The sequence below is a fragment of the Capra hircus genome, chromosome 21 (genome assembly GCF_001704415.2).
Source record: "Capra hircus breed San Clemente chromosome 21, ASM170441v1, whole genome shotgun sequence".
In the NCBI taxonomy this organism is placed as follows: Eukaryota; Metazoa; Chordata; class Mammalia; order Artiodactyla; family Bovidae; genus Capra; species Capra hircus.
The window spans coordinates 39,560,202-39,578,453 of record NC_030828.1 but is presented as its reverse complement, the minus strand read 5'-3'; the positions used below and the strand labels follow the sequence as shown (position 1 = coordinate 39,578,453).

Genomic DNA, 18,252 nt, shown 5'->3' with positions numbered 1-18,252 from the left:
CTGGTATCATGAAATATTATTGACATGTGAAATAGTTTGGACCGCTGGAGTTAGTCACTAGGACCCTAGCTAGTTACATTTCAGAAATGCTGAAGAAAGCACTTTTTCTTTGAGGAGGGTATTAATAGAAAAAAGTCAAAGATTTAGAATGGTGCATTCTGTCATTTTGTATGTATGCATATTTTGCCTTTGGAATGGCCTTTGCACTTGGGAGCTTTTCAGAGCTTTATCATTAACTTTTTTATTGCCAGTGTCATTGCCAACAGTAATCCCTTAAGGAAGATTTGGTGAATAAACAGATAAACAAATGATACACACGTGTGATCGATGTGGTCAATAAAGAGAATACGTTTAAAAAACACACACACTTTAGAGTCTTTTTGTAAAATGAGCTCAGTGAAAGTATTTTGGAGGGTGCATTTAATGTTGGGTTATATGAAGCTTAATTAATGTAAAGGAAAGGATTTAGGAGTTCCAGAAATAGTGGCCAGTGGAATGGAGCTCTCAAACACTAATGATGGGCCTGTTTTCTGAGCATCAAGTTCCCAATATTTAACTAATGTCCATCATTTAATATTTATTTCTGTTTCCTGCTGCCAAGAGCCACAAAATGTATTTGTAAATGCACAAACACACACGCAAGTATATAGACACGTGTCCTGTCTAATTCCCTCCTTGTGTCCTAAAGTCTTTTCTCTTGGAGGTATTTGTCACTGGCTTGCTGTGCTTATTCAGGTCAGCTGGGTACTACAGCTGTAGTCGCACTTGTGATTACATGCTTCACTCAGCAGAGCGATTTTTTCATCTTCATATATTTCATTCCCTTCACACACGTCGAGTTTCTCCTCTGGCAGTACTTCCCTCCCCATTAGGCAGTGTGGTTCACTGTTGGGGCCCATTTGGGCACAAACCAGACTTTCTGTCAAGTTACTGTACTCCTACCTTCCTAATTATAGAATTCAAAGCAGAAGGAGTGAATTAATAACATGTCCTTATCCCCTGTGGCGTCCGGGGTAGTGTAATGTTGCGACATGCTTGCCGGAGCACACGCACTCTCCTTTCTCCCCTTATTCTCCATTTTTTGCTATGTGACTTCACAGCAGCCAGAATGGAAGGTGCACTTTACTCACCAGTGAGTAAATCATGTGAATGGATGTTTTAAAGCCCAGGCCCGATACACAGGTCACTGAGAGAACTATACTTTCAAAAGCTCTCTGAGAACACATGCTTGGAATTTGAAATTGTACTAAATACTGTGTTTCCTAAGGAATCCTAGCTAAGGCAAGGGTGTAAGAGCATAAGGTTTAGTCGCTAAGTCATGTCCAACTCTTGTGACCCCATGGACTGTAGCCTGCCAGGCTTCTCTGTCCATGGGATTCTCTAGGCAAGAATAGTGGAGTGGGTTGCCATTTCCTTCTCCAGGCTAAGGGCATAGACAGCATTTAAATGTGTGTTGTTACATTTACTTTCTCCAGTGAAAAAATTCTTAGCAGTTTCATTCTGCAGTCCTTCCATGCAAGCAGATACTTTGAATATTAGTATCAAGAGCTACAATTCTAGATTACCAAAAGCCTGTAAGAATCATTTCTCTTTGCCAGATGACAGAATTCTGATTCATTCTGATAGAATAAAGTTATTTTTATTTTACAGGGACTTCTGTAAATGAAGTGTTTTCAGATCCATTCAGAGTGAGTGATGTAGACCAAGGAATTGGGTCAAAGCCTCCTCATTCAGGACTTGGTACTTGAGGAAGTTGGGGAGTGAATTTGCATCTTTGTCAGATACCTATTTAAGGTATTTGGTAGGGAGATCCATCTCTTAAGAAACTTAATGACCAGGATAGATTAAGGGAGGAAATGTATTCTTTGGCAAAATGTGAATGTTTCCATTAGTTTGGCAGATTTCACTAAATTCTTTTGGGGAGGAAAATGCTAGTAAAAAGAAAGAAATGAGAAGTTACTATCGGAATGAATGGGAAGCATAAGCTAATGAATTTAATAAATAGTGAACTGTTAATGTCGGGACCAGCCCAACAATGAACCTCCCCAAGGGAGCAGTGCTGTAGCAGAATAAAGAAAAAGAAGACTCAGAAATAAAGTGGGGATCAGGGGGCTGATGCCATTCGCAGGCAAAAGCCCAGATCCTAATCCTTGCATGCCTTTATTGTTAACTTCTACTTCCTCATTCGTGCTCTAGAGGTATCTGTTCTCTACCATCTTAGATCAGGGATAAAGATATAGAATGCACAGGCCTCAACGTCAAACCTTCAGGCCTTTCATGACTTTGTTTAGCCTTTCGGCTAGTGACGCCCTTTCTCAGCAACTCCCTCAAGGCTCTGGTTAGGGGAACAGTCACTAATGGTTTTCCATCAATCACATCAGTACTTCAAGATCTTGTTTTCAAGATGTCTTTCCAGGATGTACTTTTTACTGCTCCCAGCCCTTTGCCTGGGAGTGATGAGAAACTTATTCTTATTTTTCAAAGAGACTCTGTTAATTATAGTACAGGCCTGTGCATAGCATATTCCCTGTAGTTAATGGTATAGGCTGAAAATATAGTTTTTGGAAAGGCGATTGACACATGATAGTCTAGGCAAAATGCTTTGTAGACTAGATAACTAGAAGAATCACCTTTTTCCTAAATTACACTGTGTTAAAGTCCCCATCAGAGGCTGAGTACAAGGCTGGCTGGTTTGTGATTGTGACTTCTTGGAAGAATTGCTGTTAGGTTGCTTCCCTGTCTTCCCTGTGAAACAGTGAAGGCTGATAAAATTGTAACTCAGTGCTTAATTTTAAAAGCAAATTGAAAGAGATAAGTGTTTCACCTCCTGGATCGTTGGCTTTTTAAGTTGATCATGAGTCATGTCTATGTTGTGCTTTATTTTCTTCCTTTTGAATGTGATGTGCAGATAATCTGTCACTTAATTCAAACACTACAAAGCCAGTCATGTGTATTCAAACTTTAAACACATTTTATATGAAAATTAGTAAATGCTGTCTCTTGAATATTAGTTTTATCCTGACATTAGTGCAACACCTTTAAATGGTATACGTTTAAACAAAACTCCAACTTCAGAAAAGCGTATTGAAAACCAAACCAAAAGAATTAACATCGTACTCACAAAGACTCATACGCCTTCCTCTACAGTTATTTTCAGTTTCATTTTTTAGGATCCAAAATAAAGTTAAGGCCAAGGTTTTAGAATTCTCAAGAGGATTTTTCTTCAAGTTCTAGTGTCTGTTATCACTGTGTTGCATTTAACTGTGTGAAAGAGCAGATGTGAAATAAACTATAAATAAATTATATATATGTTTCAGATATATCATCTATTTTTACCAATGATTTCTTTTCAGCCATTGATCTTATCAATAATTTGCTGCAAGTGAAAATGAGAAAGCGCTATAGTGTGGATAAGACATTGAGTCACCCTTGGCTACAGGTAAAAAATTAATCATCTCAGTTGAATAAGCTTCTGAATATTTAAAGATCTGGATACTATGTGTTAAAAAATCTTGTATCATATTTTCAAAGTATGATTATATCAGTGTGTTTGCCAAAATGCATGCAACTTCTTAGGATTTAATAGTTTCTAACTGTATCAGGAAAAATTGAATAAAAGAGAAACACACCACAGCACACACACCCCAAAAACAAAATGCAAGAAGGAAGGGTCATAACATAACTTCGAGAACCAGATTTCAGAAGCATCTGTATGTGTAATCCTGATAAATATCCAAGTAGATGCCCATCTGGTCATGCACTGTACTCGTTCGGGAGCTATATATTTAAATCCTAGTTAATACTTGTAAAACAAATTTATGGTAGATATAAAGCATATGCATGTGTTTGTTCTCTTCAATTTTTTTAAAAATTTTCACATTGAAATTAAAGTTTAGAAAAACAACCCTCTGAAATACTGAAGGATTATTTGTGGGCGTCGAATTCCAAAGGAACACCAACATTCTGCATCGCTTAACTGCAAATATCAACTGCACACCTTCTGATGCATGATATCCTATAAACAATATGCATTTGCAAAGTTTAGGCAAATAGGATGGCTTTGGTGCTGATGCTGTTACTTCAGGGTGCCTTAGGGAAAGCACAGCACAGTTGGAGTGGAAGAGAAAAGGGTAACATGTATATTGTGGGAACTAATAACATAAGAAAAAAATGCTTTAATGAGTTACAGTCGTATCTGGGGTAACACTTTGCAATGTCTTCCTCAGGATTATCAGACCTGGTTAGATTTACGAGAGCTGGAATGCAAAATCGGGGAGCGCTACATCACCCATGAGAGCGATGACTCAAGGTGGGAGCAGTTCGCAGGCGAACAGGGGCTACAGTACCCCACACACCTGATCAATCCAAACGCAGGCCACAGTGACAGTCCTGAGGCCGAAGAAACAGAAATGAAGGCCCTCAGTGAGCGTGTCAGCATCCTCTGAGTTCCATCCCCTATCATCTGTCAAAACACTGTGGAATTAATAAATACATACGGTCAGGTTTAACATTTGCCTTGCAGAACTGCCATTATTTTCTGTCAGATGAGAACAAAGCTGTTAAACTGTTAGCACTGTTGATGTATCTGAGTTGCCAAGACAAATCAACAGAAGCATTTGTATTTTGTGTGACCAACTGTGTTGTATTAACAAAAGTTCCCTGAAACACTAAACTTGTTATTGTGAAGGATTCATGTTATATTTAATGCATTAAACCTGTCTCCACTGTGCCTTTGCAAATTGGTGTTTTTCTTACTGGAGCCTCAATTTGGTAAGAGTCTACAGAACCTGCCCATGAAATAGTTCTGTTCTGTGTGTCCCATTGTTGTCACTATAAGCAAACTCTTGAAGAGTAGATTGTTATCAGTGTTCTATGAACAACTCCAGAACTCATGCAGAAAAAACGAGTGATGGAGGCTGGGGGGATCAGGGGATGAATATGCAATCCTAAGACGCAAGTGCATGGAAAAATTTTACTGTATATTTTCAAATCTTTTGCCTGCCTGCTGTGCCTCAGTATATTTAAACTCAAGTAAATGGGCCTGAGTGCGCCTACTACTCTTAAGCCCAAATGCCTTAGAAATGTAACTGCCATTTATAGAACAGGTGTATTTCCCCCTTTCTTACAATACCCTGCTGTATTTTAGGGAATCAGCAGCTAAGCAACCTTTTGCCTTTGTGTATTTTTCAACAATAACAAATAAATATTCTTATGAAAATATGTGTCCATCTGGCTGAATTATTTTCACGTGTGATCGACTCTAGTGTTTTCAGGCCAAGTAGGAGTCACGGTTATCTTATGGCCTAGAACTTAGCTTTATCTACACTGCAGCCACAAAAGTATGATTCCAAATGAACTGAAACCTTTCTGTCTTGCATGTCATCTAGTTTCCTATAGAAAAGTGAAAAATTACCAAAACCAAACAGAATACTTGGAGACATAAGAGTATTACAAACAGCAATCTCGATGTAACTTCCTGATTGATTAGAAAAATGGCCCTAATTTCTTTTTAAACAGGTAGGTTTGGAGGTGAACTGCAATAACACATCAACACTGGAAAATTCCTCACGTGAAAGCCAACTTAAGTAATGTTCTGTACCCTGGGGAAAATAAAACCAGTATTAGACTTTAGCAGTCTTCAAGTGTGTAAAGTCGATACTTGTGGACTGTTTTCCTTTGCAGCAGGATGACAGTGAATTAGCATGTATTACTGTAACTATATCACAGAAAAAATGGTAATGTTTGGAATAATTTTATGTGTAGTGAGCCAGCTGAATGTATTTAAAAAGTATGTTAAGACACAAGCTTTATATATACTTGGAGGAATGGGAGAATAGTTCATCCTTCCAATGGTTAATCACTATATATTTTGTTATTATTTTAAGGAATTTAGAATTTATTCTGTGTAAGTCAGAGGACACCAAACTTCTTAAGCAGAAGGATAAGCAACCTCAGCAAGCTCACTCTGCCAGCAAGACAGTCTGGATTGAAGCCAGGGTAGGGATGAGCCAAAAGACCAGGTAAACCATTGTAATGACGCACACGGGATGATGAGGGCATGAAGAAATGGAGTAATATATAGGGAGCCAGGTGGAGAGGTATGTATAAAGATGTTGATAGATGGAATCAATGAAACTTAGTTACTGGTCAAATATAAAATCTAGGGGAATCCAGAGTGAATCCTCGTTTTTGGCTTGGGTGATTGATGGGACTATTAATCAGAAGGACTTACACCCTTAGGAAGGGTGAGATCACATTTGAATATGTTGAATATAAAGTTCCTTGATGTTAAGCATCAACTTTGAGATATCCTGAAGATATTTAAATATGTGTGTAGAGTTTAGGGAAGAATTCTGGAGTTGAAGGTATATATCTGAAATTCAAAAGCCACAAATTGATTGGAATGACTCAAGTCCTTCAGGATAGGATGAGAAAGAATGATCTTAGGGACATAAACCTGAGAAATATCAGTAGAATGTTTCAGTCAGAATAAAAGGAATGTTTTAAAATAGAATGATATGGAGTAATATGCAACTTGAGAAAAGAAGTTCAGGAGTGAAGTAGATAACAGTAGAAAATACTTAATGGAGGAATAATGGTTTCAGCCTTTTGGGGGACACCCTTAGCAACTGTTCCAGCAGTTTGTAACAAACATGACTATTCCTGTTACGTTCAGAGTAGCATGTCAAAAGGATATCTGTGTGGCCATGCTATCAAGACAACTTATTCTTCAGTGACATCAAGCACAGGAAAGAGTAAGTAATTGCTAATGCTCAGAAAAATAGCAGGCCACTAAAAGACACCACTTTCTTCCATCAGCTGATGCTGCAAACATCCAATTTCACTGAAGTAGCAACCACATTTTATGCTAAATATCATCAGTGTGGTTGTCCAGACTTCACATCAGTGGTACATCATAGTGTTCAATGACATGGGCAGTAGACTGTGTTTAAGAGGCAGAGCAACATTTTTAGTACAAAAATATCTTCTGATTCTGATAAAAATAAGAGAAATAACCAAAGTGTGATTCAGGGAGGATGTGTCCTTTGTCATTACGGAGGCAATATTCCTTAAACAGTGACATTATCAGTCCACTCAGGATGCCATAAAAATTGGTCTTCTCTATATATCCTGAACCATTAGAATAACCCCCACCACGCACTCTTTCTGCTTTTGGTCTGAGCAAAAGGACTGTGCCTAGAAAAAAGTTTCGATCAGTGATGCTGTTGATTTGTCTGTTAGCCCTGAGGGATCTTTGAGTTTAGTGAATACTCATTTTCATGGCGACTTTAAATTAAAAAAACAAAACATGGTCAGCCGTTGTATTGCATGTGTAGAATAAGTATAGCAATGAGAATAATAAAGTTATCTGTATCCTCATTGCTTTATTCAGTTAATGTTGTTTGACTACCTCTAAAGTGATTGCATTTTACTTACTGTCTATTTAGACTGACTTTGAAGAACCAAATACTGGTTCATCTGAAGTCACACTGAGGCCCATGGAGAAAGGTTGACTTCTTTTTTGGCCAAGAGGGAACAAGCTCTTTTATTTCAGTCTTTGACTCTGTTTGAAATACTATTCTCTCCACCCCATCCCCTTGCCTTGTTAACCCCTGTTTAACCTTTCACTATGCATTTGACTTGTAGTTCATGTCTTCTTGTGTTCCTCTTCTCCTCTTTAATTACCTTCTTTCTTGTTAGCAAGATATTATTAGTATAGTATTGTAATTCCTTCATTGCATTTTTCTTAAGTTATCTTTTAGTGATTACTCTAGAGCTAATGTGCATCTGTACTTACCACAGTCTATTAACATCTGCTACTGCTGCTGCTAAGTCACTTCAGTCGTGTCCAACTCTGTGCGACCCCATAGACAGCAGCCCACCAGGCTCCCCCGTCCCTGGGATTCTCCAGGCAAGAACACTGGAGTGGGTTGCCATTTCCTTCTCCAATGCATGAAAGTGAAAAGTGAATGGGAAGTCGCTCAGTCGTGTCCGACTCTTCACAACCTCATGGACTGCAGCCTATCAGGCTCCTCCGTCCATGGGATTTTCCAGGCAAGAGTACTGGAGTGGGGTGCCATCGCCTTCTCCCTGTTAACATCAATACTAACTTAATTCTGGTGAACTATACAAACTCTGTTCCCATACACCTCCATTCCCTCCACCCTTATTTGTGACATTACTATCCTATATGTTACATACTTATATGTTACAACTCAATAATACTGTTTTATAATCATCATTTCATACAATTATCCTTTAAGTCAATTGAGAGAAGAAAGGTTTTAAAAAAAGTTTTGTTTTAATTTAACTACCTTTTCCATTGCTCTTTATTTCTTCATATGAATTCAGAGTACTATCTAGTGCCGTTTCCTTTCTGCCTGAATGACTGACTTTCTTGAGTGTTTTTAAGGCATGTCTGCTAGCAGCAAGTGCTCTCCGTCTTTGCATATCTTGGGATGCCTTTATCTCACCTTTATTTTTGAAGGAAAGTTTTGGTGGATATAGAATTCTTGCTTCACAGGGTGTTTTTGGTTTGTTTTGTTTTCATCCCACTGCTTTTTAGCCTTGATTGTTTCTAGTGAAGACTCACCTTTAATCATATTGTGGCTCCCTTGTATGTGATGCATTTTGTCTTGCTGCTTTTGTTATTCTGACTTTGTCTTTCGGCACTTTCGGATGATGCACTAGGTGTAGATTTCTTTGTTTTCATCCTATTTGAGTTTAAGCTTAGATCTGTAGATAATTTTTTTTCCTACAGTTGGAAAAAGTTTTTCATCATTGTTTCTTCAAATACTTCTCTGTCCTTCATCTCTCTCCTCTCTGGGTATCCTTTTACATGTAATTTGGTATGTGGTAGTGAGTCTCACAGGTCTCTCAAACTCTGTTTTGGTTTTGTTTCTTCATTTTCTTTTTGTTCTTCAGATTGTGTAATCTGTTTTGATTTATCTTCAGGTTAACTTATTCTTTTTTTTTTTTTTTTTCCTGCCAAATCAGATATGATGTCGGGTGTCTCCAGTGAATTTTTTATTTCATTTTTTCCAAATGTAAATTTTCTCTTTGGTTTTTATTATGCTTATATTTCTACAAAGTATTTTCCATCAGGTGAGTTATTGTTATACTTTCAATTCTGTAAATGTGGTTTCCCTAAGTTCTTTGAACATGTTTATCATAGCTACTTTGAAGCCATTGTTTAGTCCAATTTCTGGGCCCTCTCTACCGTCTTCTACCCTACCGGAGACAGTTTCCATCAAGTGTTTTTTTATCCTCTGTATGCATCACAGTTTCTGTTCCTTTACATGTCAAAATTACTTTTTTTTAACTAACATAGCAGCTCGGTATCATGATTCATCTACCCTTCCCCCTCAGTCATAGTTATAGTTGTTGCTTTTGTTTGTTCAGTAACTTTCCAGGATTAATACTCTGGAAACTGTCTTCCCTGAAGTACACAGCTGCTTATGTCTGCTTGTTTTTTGTGTTTGTTTTTTGCTTTTGTTTTTTGAAGACTGGCCTCCTAGATGCCACATCTAGGACAGTATAGGTTAGTAGTCAGTGATGAGTATGATGAACCACTAAACCATCACATAATTAAATTTCAATTATATGTGAAATTGAAGCATCTCATTTAAATTTTTCACTTAATCCATTTCTCCCTAATTTGGGCTCTGAGTGTCTGAACAACATGTACTCATGTACTCCCTGTACTCAAGTGAATAAAAACATTCCCTATCTCCCCAATAAGGGATAAGTAGGTGGGGGTGTCCTCTGTATGAACCTTCAAACCCTTAATACTAACTTCAGCTAACAGCAGCATGCTGCTTGAGGACAACGTTCCATGTAATTTTTCCAAAGACAAAGACTTGGCAATCGTGATAGCTGTTTTGTGGGTTTTCTTCAGTATGTTGAGCTTCTTTGCTCCTTTGTTCCTTTGGCTTGTTTGTCTCATTTTCTCCCAACTCTGAACTTTTCTTGTGGGTTCAAAGAAAGAATTTGTTTTTTAATCTGCTCAAAAGCTGAGTAACCCGTATATCTGACTCTTCTGATTTTTTTGCCTTTTTTCAGATAGAATGCTGCCCTCAATTAAACTTGCTTTGATAACCACAAAATATCTTTGTATTTAAAAAAGTTCACCTTCCCACCTTCAGCAAAACCTAAAACAAATCAAGTTACACTGTTTTCATTCTAGCCAACATCTAATTCAGTTCAGCTCAGTTCAATTCAGTAGCTCAGCCGTGTCTGACTCTACAAGACCCCATGAATCACAACACGCCAGGCCTCCCTGTCCATCACCAACTCCCGGAGTTCACTCAGACTCACGTCCATCGAGTCAGTGATGCCATCCAGCAATCTCGCCCTCTGTCGTCCCCTTCTCCTCCTGCCCCCAATCCCTCCCAGCATCAGAGTCTTCTCCAAGACTCTCAAGAGTCTTCTCCAACACCACAGTTCAAAAGCATCAATTCCTCAGCACTCAGCTTTCTTCACAGTCCAACTCTCACATCCATACACGACCACTGGAAAAACCATAGCCTTGAGTAGACAGACCTTTGTTGGCAAAGTAATGTCTCTGCTTTTGAATATGCTATCTAGGTTGGTCACAACTCTCCTTCCAAGGAGTAAGCATCTTTTAATTTCATGGCTGCAATCACCATCTGCAGTAATTTTGGAGCCCAAAAAATAAAGTCTGACACTGTTTCCACTGTTTCCCTATCTATTTCCCATGAAGTGATGGGACCAGATGCCATGATCTTCGTTTTCTGAATGTTGGGAGCCAACTTTTTCACTCTCCATTTTCACTTTCATCAAGAGGCTTTTTAGTTCCTCTTCACTTTCTGCCAGAAGGGTGCTGTCATCTGCATATCTGAGGTTATTGATATTTCTCCTGGCAATCTTGATTCCAGCTTGTGCTTCTTCCAGCCCAGCGTTTCTCATGATGTATTCTGCATAGAAGTTAAATAAGCAGGGTGACAATATACAGCCTTGATATACTCCTTTTCCTATTTGGAACCAGTCTGTGTTCCATGTCCAGTTCAAACTGTTGCTTCCTGACCTGCCTACAGGTTTCTCAAGGGGCAGGTCAGGTGGTCTGGTATTCCCATCTCTTTCAGAATTTTCCACAGTTTATGATTATCCACACAGTCAAAGGCTTTGGCATAGTCAATAAAGCAGAAATAGATGTTTTTCTGGAACTCTCTTGCTTTTTTGATGATCCAGCAGATGTTGGCAATTTGATCTCTGGTTCCTCTGCCTTTTCTAAAACCAGCTTGAACATTTGGAAGTTCACAGTTCACATTTTGCTGAAGCCTGGCTTGGAGAATTTTGAGCATTACCTTACTAGTGATGATGAGTGCAATTGTGTGGTAATTTGAGCATTCTTTGGCATTGCCTTTCTTTGGGATTGGAATGAAAACTGACCTTGTCCTGTCCTGTGGCCACTGCTGAGTTTTCCAAATTTGCTGGCATACTGAGTGTAGCACTTTCACAGCATCATCTTTCAAGATTTGAAATAGCTCAACTGGAATCACTGGCTTTGTTGGTAGTGATGCTTTCTAAGGCCCACTTGACTTCACATTCCAGGATGTCTGGCTCTAGGTGAGTGATCATACCTTCGTGATTATCTTGGCCATGAAGATCTTTTTTGTACAGTTCTGCGTATTCTTGCCACCTCTTCTTAACATCTTATGCTTCTGTTAGGTCCATACCATTTCTGTCCTTTATCGAGCTCATCTTTGCATGAAATGTTCCCTTGGTATCTCTAATTTTCTTGAAGAGATCTCTAGTCTTTCCCATTCTGTTCTTTTCCTCTATTTTTTTGCATTGATCGCTGAGGAAGGTTATGTCTCCTTGCTATTCTTTAGAACTCTACATTCAGATGTTTATATCTTTCCTTTACTCCTTTGCTTTTCACTTCTCTTCTTTTCACATCTATTTGTAGGGCCTCCTCAGACAGCCATTTTGCTTTTTTGCATTTCTTTTCCATGGGGATGGTCTTGATCCCTGTCTCCTGTACAATGTCACGAACCTCAGTCCATAGTTCAGGGACTCTATCTAACAGATCTAGTCCCTAAAAACTATTTCTTACTTCCACTGTATAATCATAAGGGAATTCATTTAGGTCATACCTGAATGTTCTAGTGGTTTTCCCTACTCCTTCAATTTAAGTCTGAATTTGGCAATAAGGAGTTTTTGATCTGAGCCACAGTCAGTTCCTGGTCTTGTTTTTGCTGACTGTATAGAGCTTCTCCATCTTTGGCTGCAAAGAATATAATCAATCTGATTTCATTGTTGACCATCTGGTGATGTCCATGTGTAGAGTCTTCTCTTGCGTTGTTGAAAGAGGGTATTTGCTATGACCAGTGCATTTTCTTGGCAACCCTGCTTCATTCCACATTCCAAGGCCAAATTTGCCTGTTAGTCCAGGTGTTTCTTGACTTCCTACTTTTGCATTCCAGTCCCCTATAATGAAAAGACATCTTTTTGGGGTGTTAGTTCTAAAAGGTCTTGTAGGTCTTCATAGAACCATTCAACTTCAGCTTCTTCAGCGTTACTGGTTGGGGCATAGACTTGGATAACTGTGATATTGAATGGTTTGCCTTGGAAACGAACAGAGATCATTCCTTCGTTTTTGAGATTGCATCCAAGTACTGCATTTCACACTCCTTTGTTGACCATGATGGCTACTCCATTTCTTCTAAGGGATTCCTGCCTGCAGTAGTAGATGTAATGGTCATCTGAGTTAAATTCACCCATTCCAGTCCATTTTAGTTCGCTGATTCCTAGAATGTCGACGTTCACTCTTGCCATCTCTTGTTTGACCACTTCCAATTTGCCTTGATTCATGGACCTGACATTCCACGTTCCTATGCAATATTGCTCTTTACAGCATCGGACCTTGCTTCTATCACCAGTCACATCCACAACTGGGTATTGTTTTCTCTTTGGCTCCATCCCATCATTCTTTCTGGAGTTATTTCTCCACTGACCTTCAGTAGCATATTGGGCACCTACTGACCTGGGGAGTTCCTCTTTCAGTATCCCATCATTTTGCCTTTTCATACTATTCATCAGGTTCTCAAGGCAAGAATACTGAAGTGGTTTGCCATTCCCTTCTCCAGTGGACCGCATTCTGTCAGACCTCTCCACCATGCCCGCCCGTCTTGGGTGGCCCCACAGGGCATGGCTTAGTTTCATTGAGTTAGACAAGGCTGTGGTGCTGGTGTGATTAGATTTACTAGTTTTCTGTGATTATGGTTTTAGTGTGTCTGCCCTCTTGTAACACCTACCGTCTTACTTGGGTTTCTCTTACCTTGGACGTGCGGTATCTCTTCACAGCTGCTCCAGCAAAGCGCGGCTGCTGTTCCTTACCTTGGACAAGGGGTATATCCTCACTGCCGCCCCTCCCGACCTTGAACATGGAATAGCTCCTCTAGGCCCTCTGGTGCCCACACAGCCACCGCTCCTTGGACATTGGGTCACTCCTCCCGGCCGCCACCGCTGGCCTCCAGCGGGGGTAGCTCCTCTTGGCTCCTGGGCTGTCACAGCCTGGCACTCCTGGCTGCCGCCCCTGACTTTGGTCGCAGTGTAGCTCCTCTTGGCCACTGTCCCTCGGGCGTAGGGTCCTCCCGACTTCTGCCCCTGACCTCGGACGTGGGATAGCTCCTCTCAGCTGCGCTCTGTGCATCGTCACAGCCGCCCCTTCTTTGCGCATTACTATCTCTTACCTGTCTTGTTATCGTCATCGAATCTCCTCTCAATGAGTCATCATTGTCTTTTTACTCAAAACTGATGGATTTCCTTAAGATAGCATAGAGGTTAGAAATGAAGAGACAGACCAACTTTGTCTTGAATTCTTGGTGACCATTAAAGCATTTTAATCTCTCCTGTATCCAGGGGCATTGTAAGAGGTTAAGTAGGATAATGCCTATAAAACTCTTTAGTGTATCCTTGGCCTAAGACATCAATAAAGCCATTAGTAAGTAATATGTATTATTCTTTAGTTATTCAACAACTATTTTTGACAACTTTCTATGTGCTAGGAATATAGCAAATGAAAAAACAGGTATGAGTACTGCCCATATACCCTGTAACTTCCTTCTCTGATGTCCTGCCTACATTTGTTTTGATGGACTACACGAAATGCCTGAATTCTGAGCTTAAACATGGGTCCAGATCCCAACTCCAAGCGTTATTGAGTAAATTTAGACACGTTATTTCTAGAGCCTGCCTCTAAGTCTACTCAGAAGTAGAGTGGCATATATGTTTTAGAGTGCAATTGGGATAACTAAGGTAAGTATTTCAATTTCTTAGCCAAATTGCTGGCATGTGTTGCAGCTCAACACATGTGAGCTTCTTCCTCTCTCCTATCTGTATGCGCATTTCCCAAGGTTTTCTCATTTTTCTTTTCTAATATTTTCTTCTGATATGATTTATTTGGATGAATTCAACTGTTACTTTAGCTAATATTCCCAAATTTATATTGGCTGCTTCACACTCTCAACATTGCAGTTATATCTCTCCATAAATCTATAGATAAGCTCAATAATCTATATCTATCTAGAGGTCCACCATGACTTAAATTCCACATGTCTAAAATCAGTGTTATCAATTTACTTTCAAATCAACTGCATCGTAGGCATTTTCTAAGTGAAATCTTCTCCTTCAGCCTCCTTTCCATGTCATTGCTCTACACACCTCTGCCAGATTTACATTCCCCCAAGTTGCTTTCATCATTGTACTCACATGTTCAGAAATCTTCAAAGACTCTACTGCCAGTTATCTATAAGATGGATTCAAGTTATTTAGTGTTACAAAAGCTGTGTGTGTGGTCCAAAAGTTAAAAAGCACTATTCAATAAGAATTCCATTTATTCCACAGATTTCTGAGTCATATGAACATCAGGACTTAGACAAAAACAGTTTTCATGTCTTTGAAGTTCATTTCTTATTTCTCACTAAGACAAAGAGCTGGGCAAGCTGACTTCTAACTTATTTTCTTATTCTTAGATTTCATGGAAGTATGGTTTAAGTTGAATGTCAGCAGGGTATCAATGATGCATACATTGTCTAATTCTCTGAGGCAAATTCTGTTTTGAAAAAGGAAAAGTCACATTCTTCCCTGGACCTCTTTTGTGTCATAGATTGTATCTAGGAACTTTCCACAGTGATGGTTTCTTTAAGTGATTCTGGGCTACCAGCTAATTTCTGCTGCGAAGTGTGAACATTTGCCTCAAAACTTCTTTCTGTACCTTGAATGATATGGTAAGATTTTGAATTAAGATTTATTTTTTTTTCATGTTTTATGCTATTGATATTTCTTTTATATACCCAAACCCCTTGGATCTTTTCCTTTTTAAGTATTTAGTCTGACTTGGTCTGAGAACTGAAGTTATACTTTACTTGAGTATTGGACACTTAGTGATGTCAGTTTTCAAGGAGATTCAAATAAATTGTTTTTCTTTTCTCTCAATAGATTATTGTCTTTTCTCTCATAATGTTATCTCCACTCTTGAAGGTAGTTAACTGTCTAATATTGATTGACTACTGGATTCTGCTTCCCTCCATGGAAACATGGTGTTAGTTGCACAGTCCTGTCTGACTCTTTGAAACCCCATGGCCGAAGCCCACCAGGCTCCTCTGTACATGGAATTCTTTAGGCAAGAATACTGGCGTGGGTAGCCATTCCCTTCTCCAGGGCATCTTCCTGGACTAGAGATTGAACCCAGGTCTCCCACATTGCCGGCAGATTCTTTACTGTCTGAGCCCACCAGGGAAGCCCCCCATAGAGACACAAGTTTGACCTATATATAGGTCTCCTCCAAAATCTCAAAAAAAAAAAAAAAAACTGGATTCTTTGCAGATACTTTCATCCTTCTATATGCATAGGAGTAGGAGGAATCATTTGAGTAAAAAGGAAGAAGTGAGTATGAACTTGAAATGAACAGGGGAAAAGCTCTTGACAAAGCAGAGGATTATTACAGAAGTAGATTCAGGAAATAACGTGGTTCAGGTTAACTAGAGCTAGATTAACAAAGGCCTCAAAAACCAGGAAAAAGAATTCACACTTTGTCCCAAAATATATAGGAAGCTGTAGGTCATTTTGTCAAGAGGAACTGAAAGTCCTTATTTTACACTTAAGAAAGGGGTAATAAAAAGTTTGTTTGGAGTCTAAGAATTTAAATATCAAGTCATGCTTATGTTCATAATGAGGTTAAAAGTCTTTTTAAAAAATAGTAGTCTAAAATTAAACTGACTACACTTTAATTACTCCATTTTAAAGAAAGAGTATTCTTACTATCTGATGTGAACTTTTTCCTCATTTTTGGTTCCCTTTATTCAGGCACCCAGATAAACTAAGAATGTCTCAGAGGAGATAGTGACTTGAAGTATGCTCTGTAGGCAAAACTGCAGAATAAGCCAAACTTGGACATCATAAAATTGTAGCTTGTGTATGTAGAGAAATAATCATTAGATCCAATTATTTTTAGACAGACTAATGCTTCAAATTCTAATTGCAAAGTTTTAGCCTCATTAACACATGTGTTTCATTTTATATGTTGGCTACCACATTTTATTGTTACAATTCATTAAAAATAATGTGAAAAATGAAGATGATCATAAACTTCATCATATAAGCAGAAGAAAAAAGTACTGCCTGAGTAATGATAGCAACACTTTATATTTGCATAGCAACTTCCTTTTAAGGAGCTCAAAACATTTCACAAATATTATCTCATTAATCCTATGAATACAGAAATACAAAATAATTTTTAAAACTCCAAGCTGGGGAAATTGATTCCTTAAAATAGTTACAGTTTGTTTCCAGTGTAGTACATTGAATTACGAACAAATAAAGTAAGATGTTCAGATTCATTTATTATTACTTTAAAATTTACATAGAATAAAATAGATGTTTTTTGTTCTAGGTTTCTGTCAGTTTTAACACATACAGATTAATGTAGCTACTATTATATTCAGAATATAAAAACAGTTCTATTGCTCCAAAAAATTACTTTGTAATATTTTTCTATAGTCACACTATTTTCCACATTTACTTCTGGTAAACACTAATCTATTCTCCCTCTCTCTTGACTTGCCTTTTCAGAATTACATATAATTGGAGTATGTATATATACATGTAACAGAGTATGTAAACTTTTGAGCCCGAGTTCCTTTCCCTCACCATCTGTGTTGTTATGTGAATCAATAATTCATTTTTTATTGCTGAGTAGTATTCCATTGCATGGATATATCTAGTTTGTGTATCCAATCACCTATTGCAAGATATTTACATTATTTCTAGTGTGAGTTAGTTTTTCATTGAGCTGCTATATATATCTGTAATACTTTTTTTTTTTTTGTAAAAATGTTCCTTTCGTAAGGTTAAACATCTTTGAATGGGATTCCTGGTGAGTGGCTGTTAACTTTATAATAAAACTGACAAAATACCTAGGAATAAACTTAACCATAGAGGTAAAAGACCTAGACTCTAAAAACTATAAAACATTGATGAATGAAATTGGAAATGCTACAAAGAAATGGAAAGATGGACTGGTTCAAAATTGGGAAAAGAGTACGTCAAGGCTGTATATTGTCACCCTGCTTATTTAACTTCTCTGCAGAGTACTGTGGTGCTGGAGAGGACTCTTGAGAGTCTCATGGACTGCAAGGAGATCAAACCAGTCAATTCTAAAGGAAATCAGTCCTGAATATTCATTGGAAGTACTGATGCTGAAGCTGAAGCTCCAAATACTTTGGCCAGCTGATGTGAAGAACTGACTCATTAGAAAAGACTCTGATGCTGGGAAAGATTGAAGGCAGGAGAAGGGAATGACAGAGGATGAGATGTTTGGATGGCATCACTGACTTGATGAACATGAGTTTGAGCAGGCTCCAGAAATTGGTAATGAACAGGGAGACCTGTTGTGCTGTAGTCCATGGGGTCAGAAACAGTCGGACACCACTGAGCAATTGAACTCAACTGAACCAAAACATGGAAAGGTTTCTTGTACTATTGGATTGAAAGAGTTAATATTTTTATTACGGCCACACTACCAAAGAAATCTAAAGATTTAATGTAATCCCTTTCAAGTATCCATGACATTTTTCACAGAACTAGGACAAATAGTAGTAAAATTTATATGGAAACACAAAGACCTCAAATTGCCAAAGCAATCTTGAGAAAAAAGAATAAAATAGGAGATATCATCATCCCAGACTCAGACTATTCTTCAAAACTTCAGTAATCAAAACAGCCTGG

The 18,252-nt window shown here is 38.4% G+C and overlaps 1 protein-coding gene across 2 annotated transcripts in view; it reads left to right on the top strand.

The window, feature by feature from the left end:
- The window catches only part of PRKD1 (protein kinase D1), a 346,762-nt gene extending 341,544 nt beyond the window's left edge, over positions 1-5,218 (top strand). Inside the window, exons 18-19 of one of the 2 annotated variants that reach the window (XM_018066224.1) lie at positions 3,354-3,439; positions 4,227-5,218. In XM_018066224.1, the coding sequence (XP_017921713.1) occupies positions 3,354-3,439; positions 4,227-4,445 (305 nt within the window). In that variant the 3' untranslated portion in view covers positions 4,446-5,218. The remainder of the gene's footprint in view (positions 1-3,353; positions 3,440-4,226) is intronic. The other variant, XM_018066225.1, reaches the window with a different exon arrangement.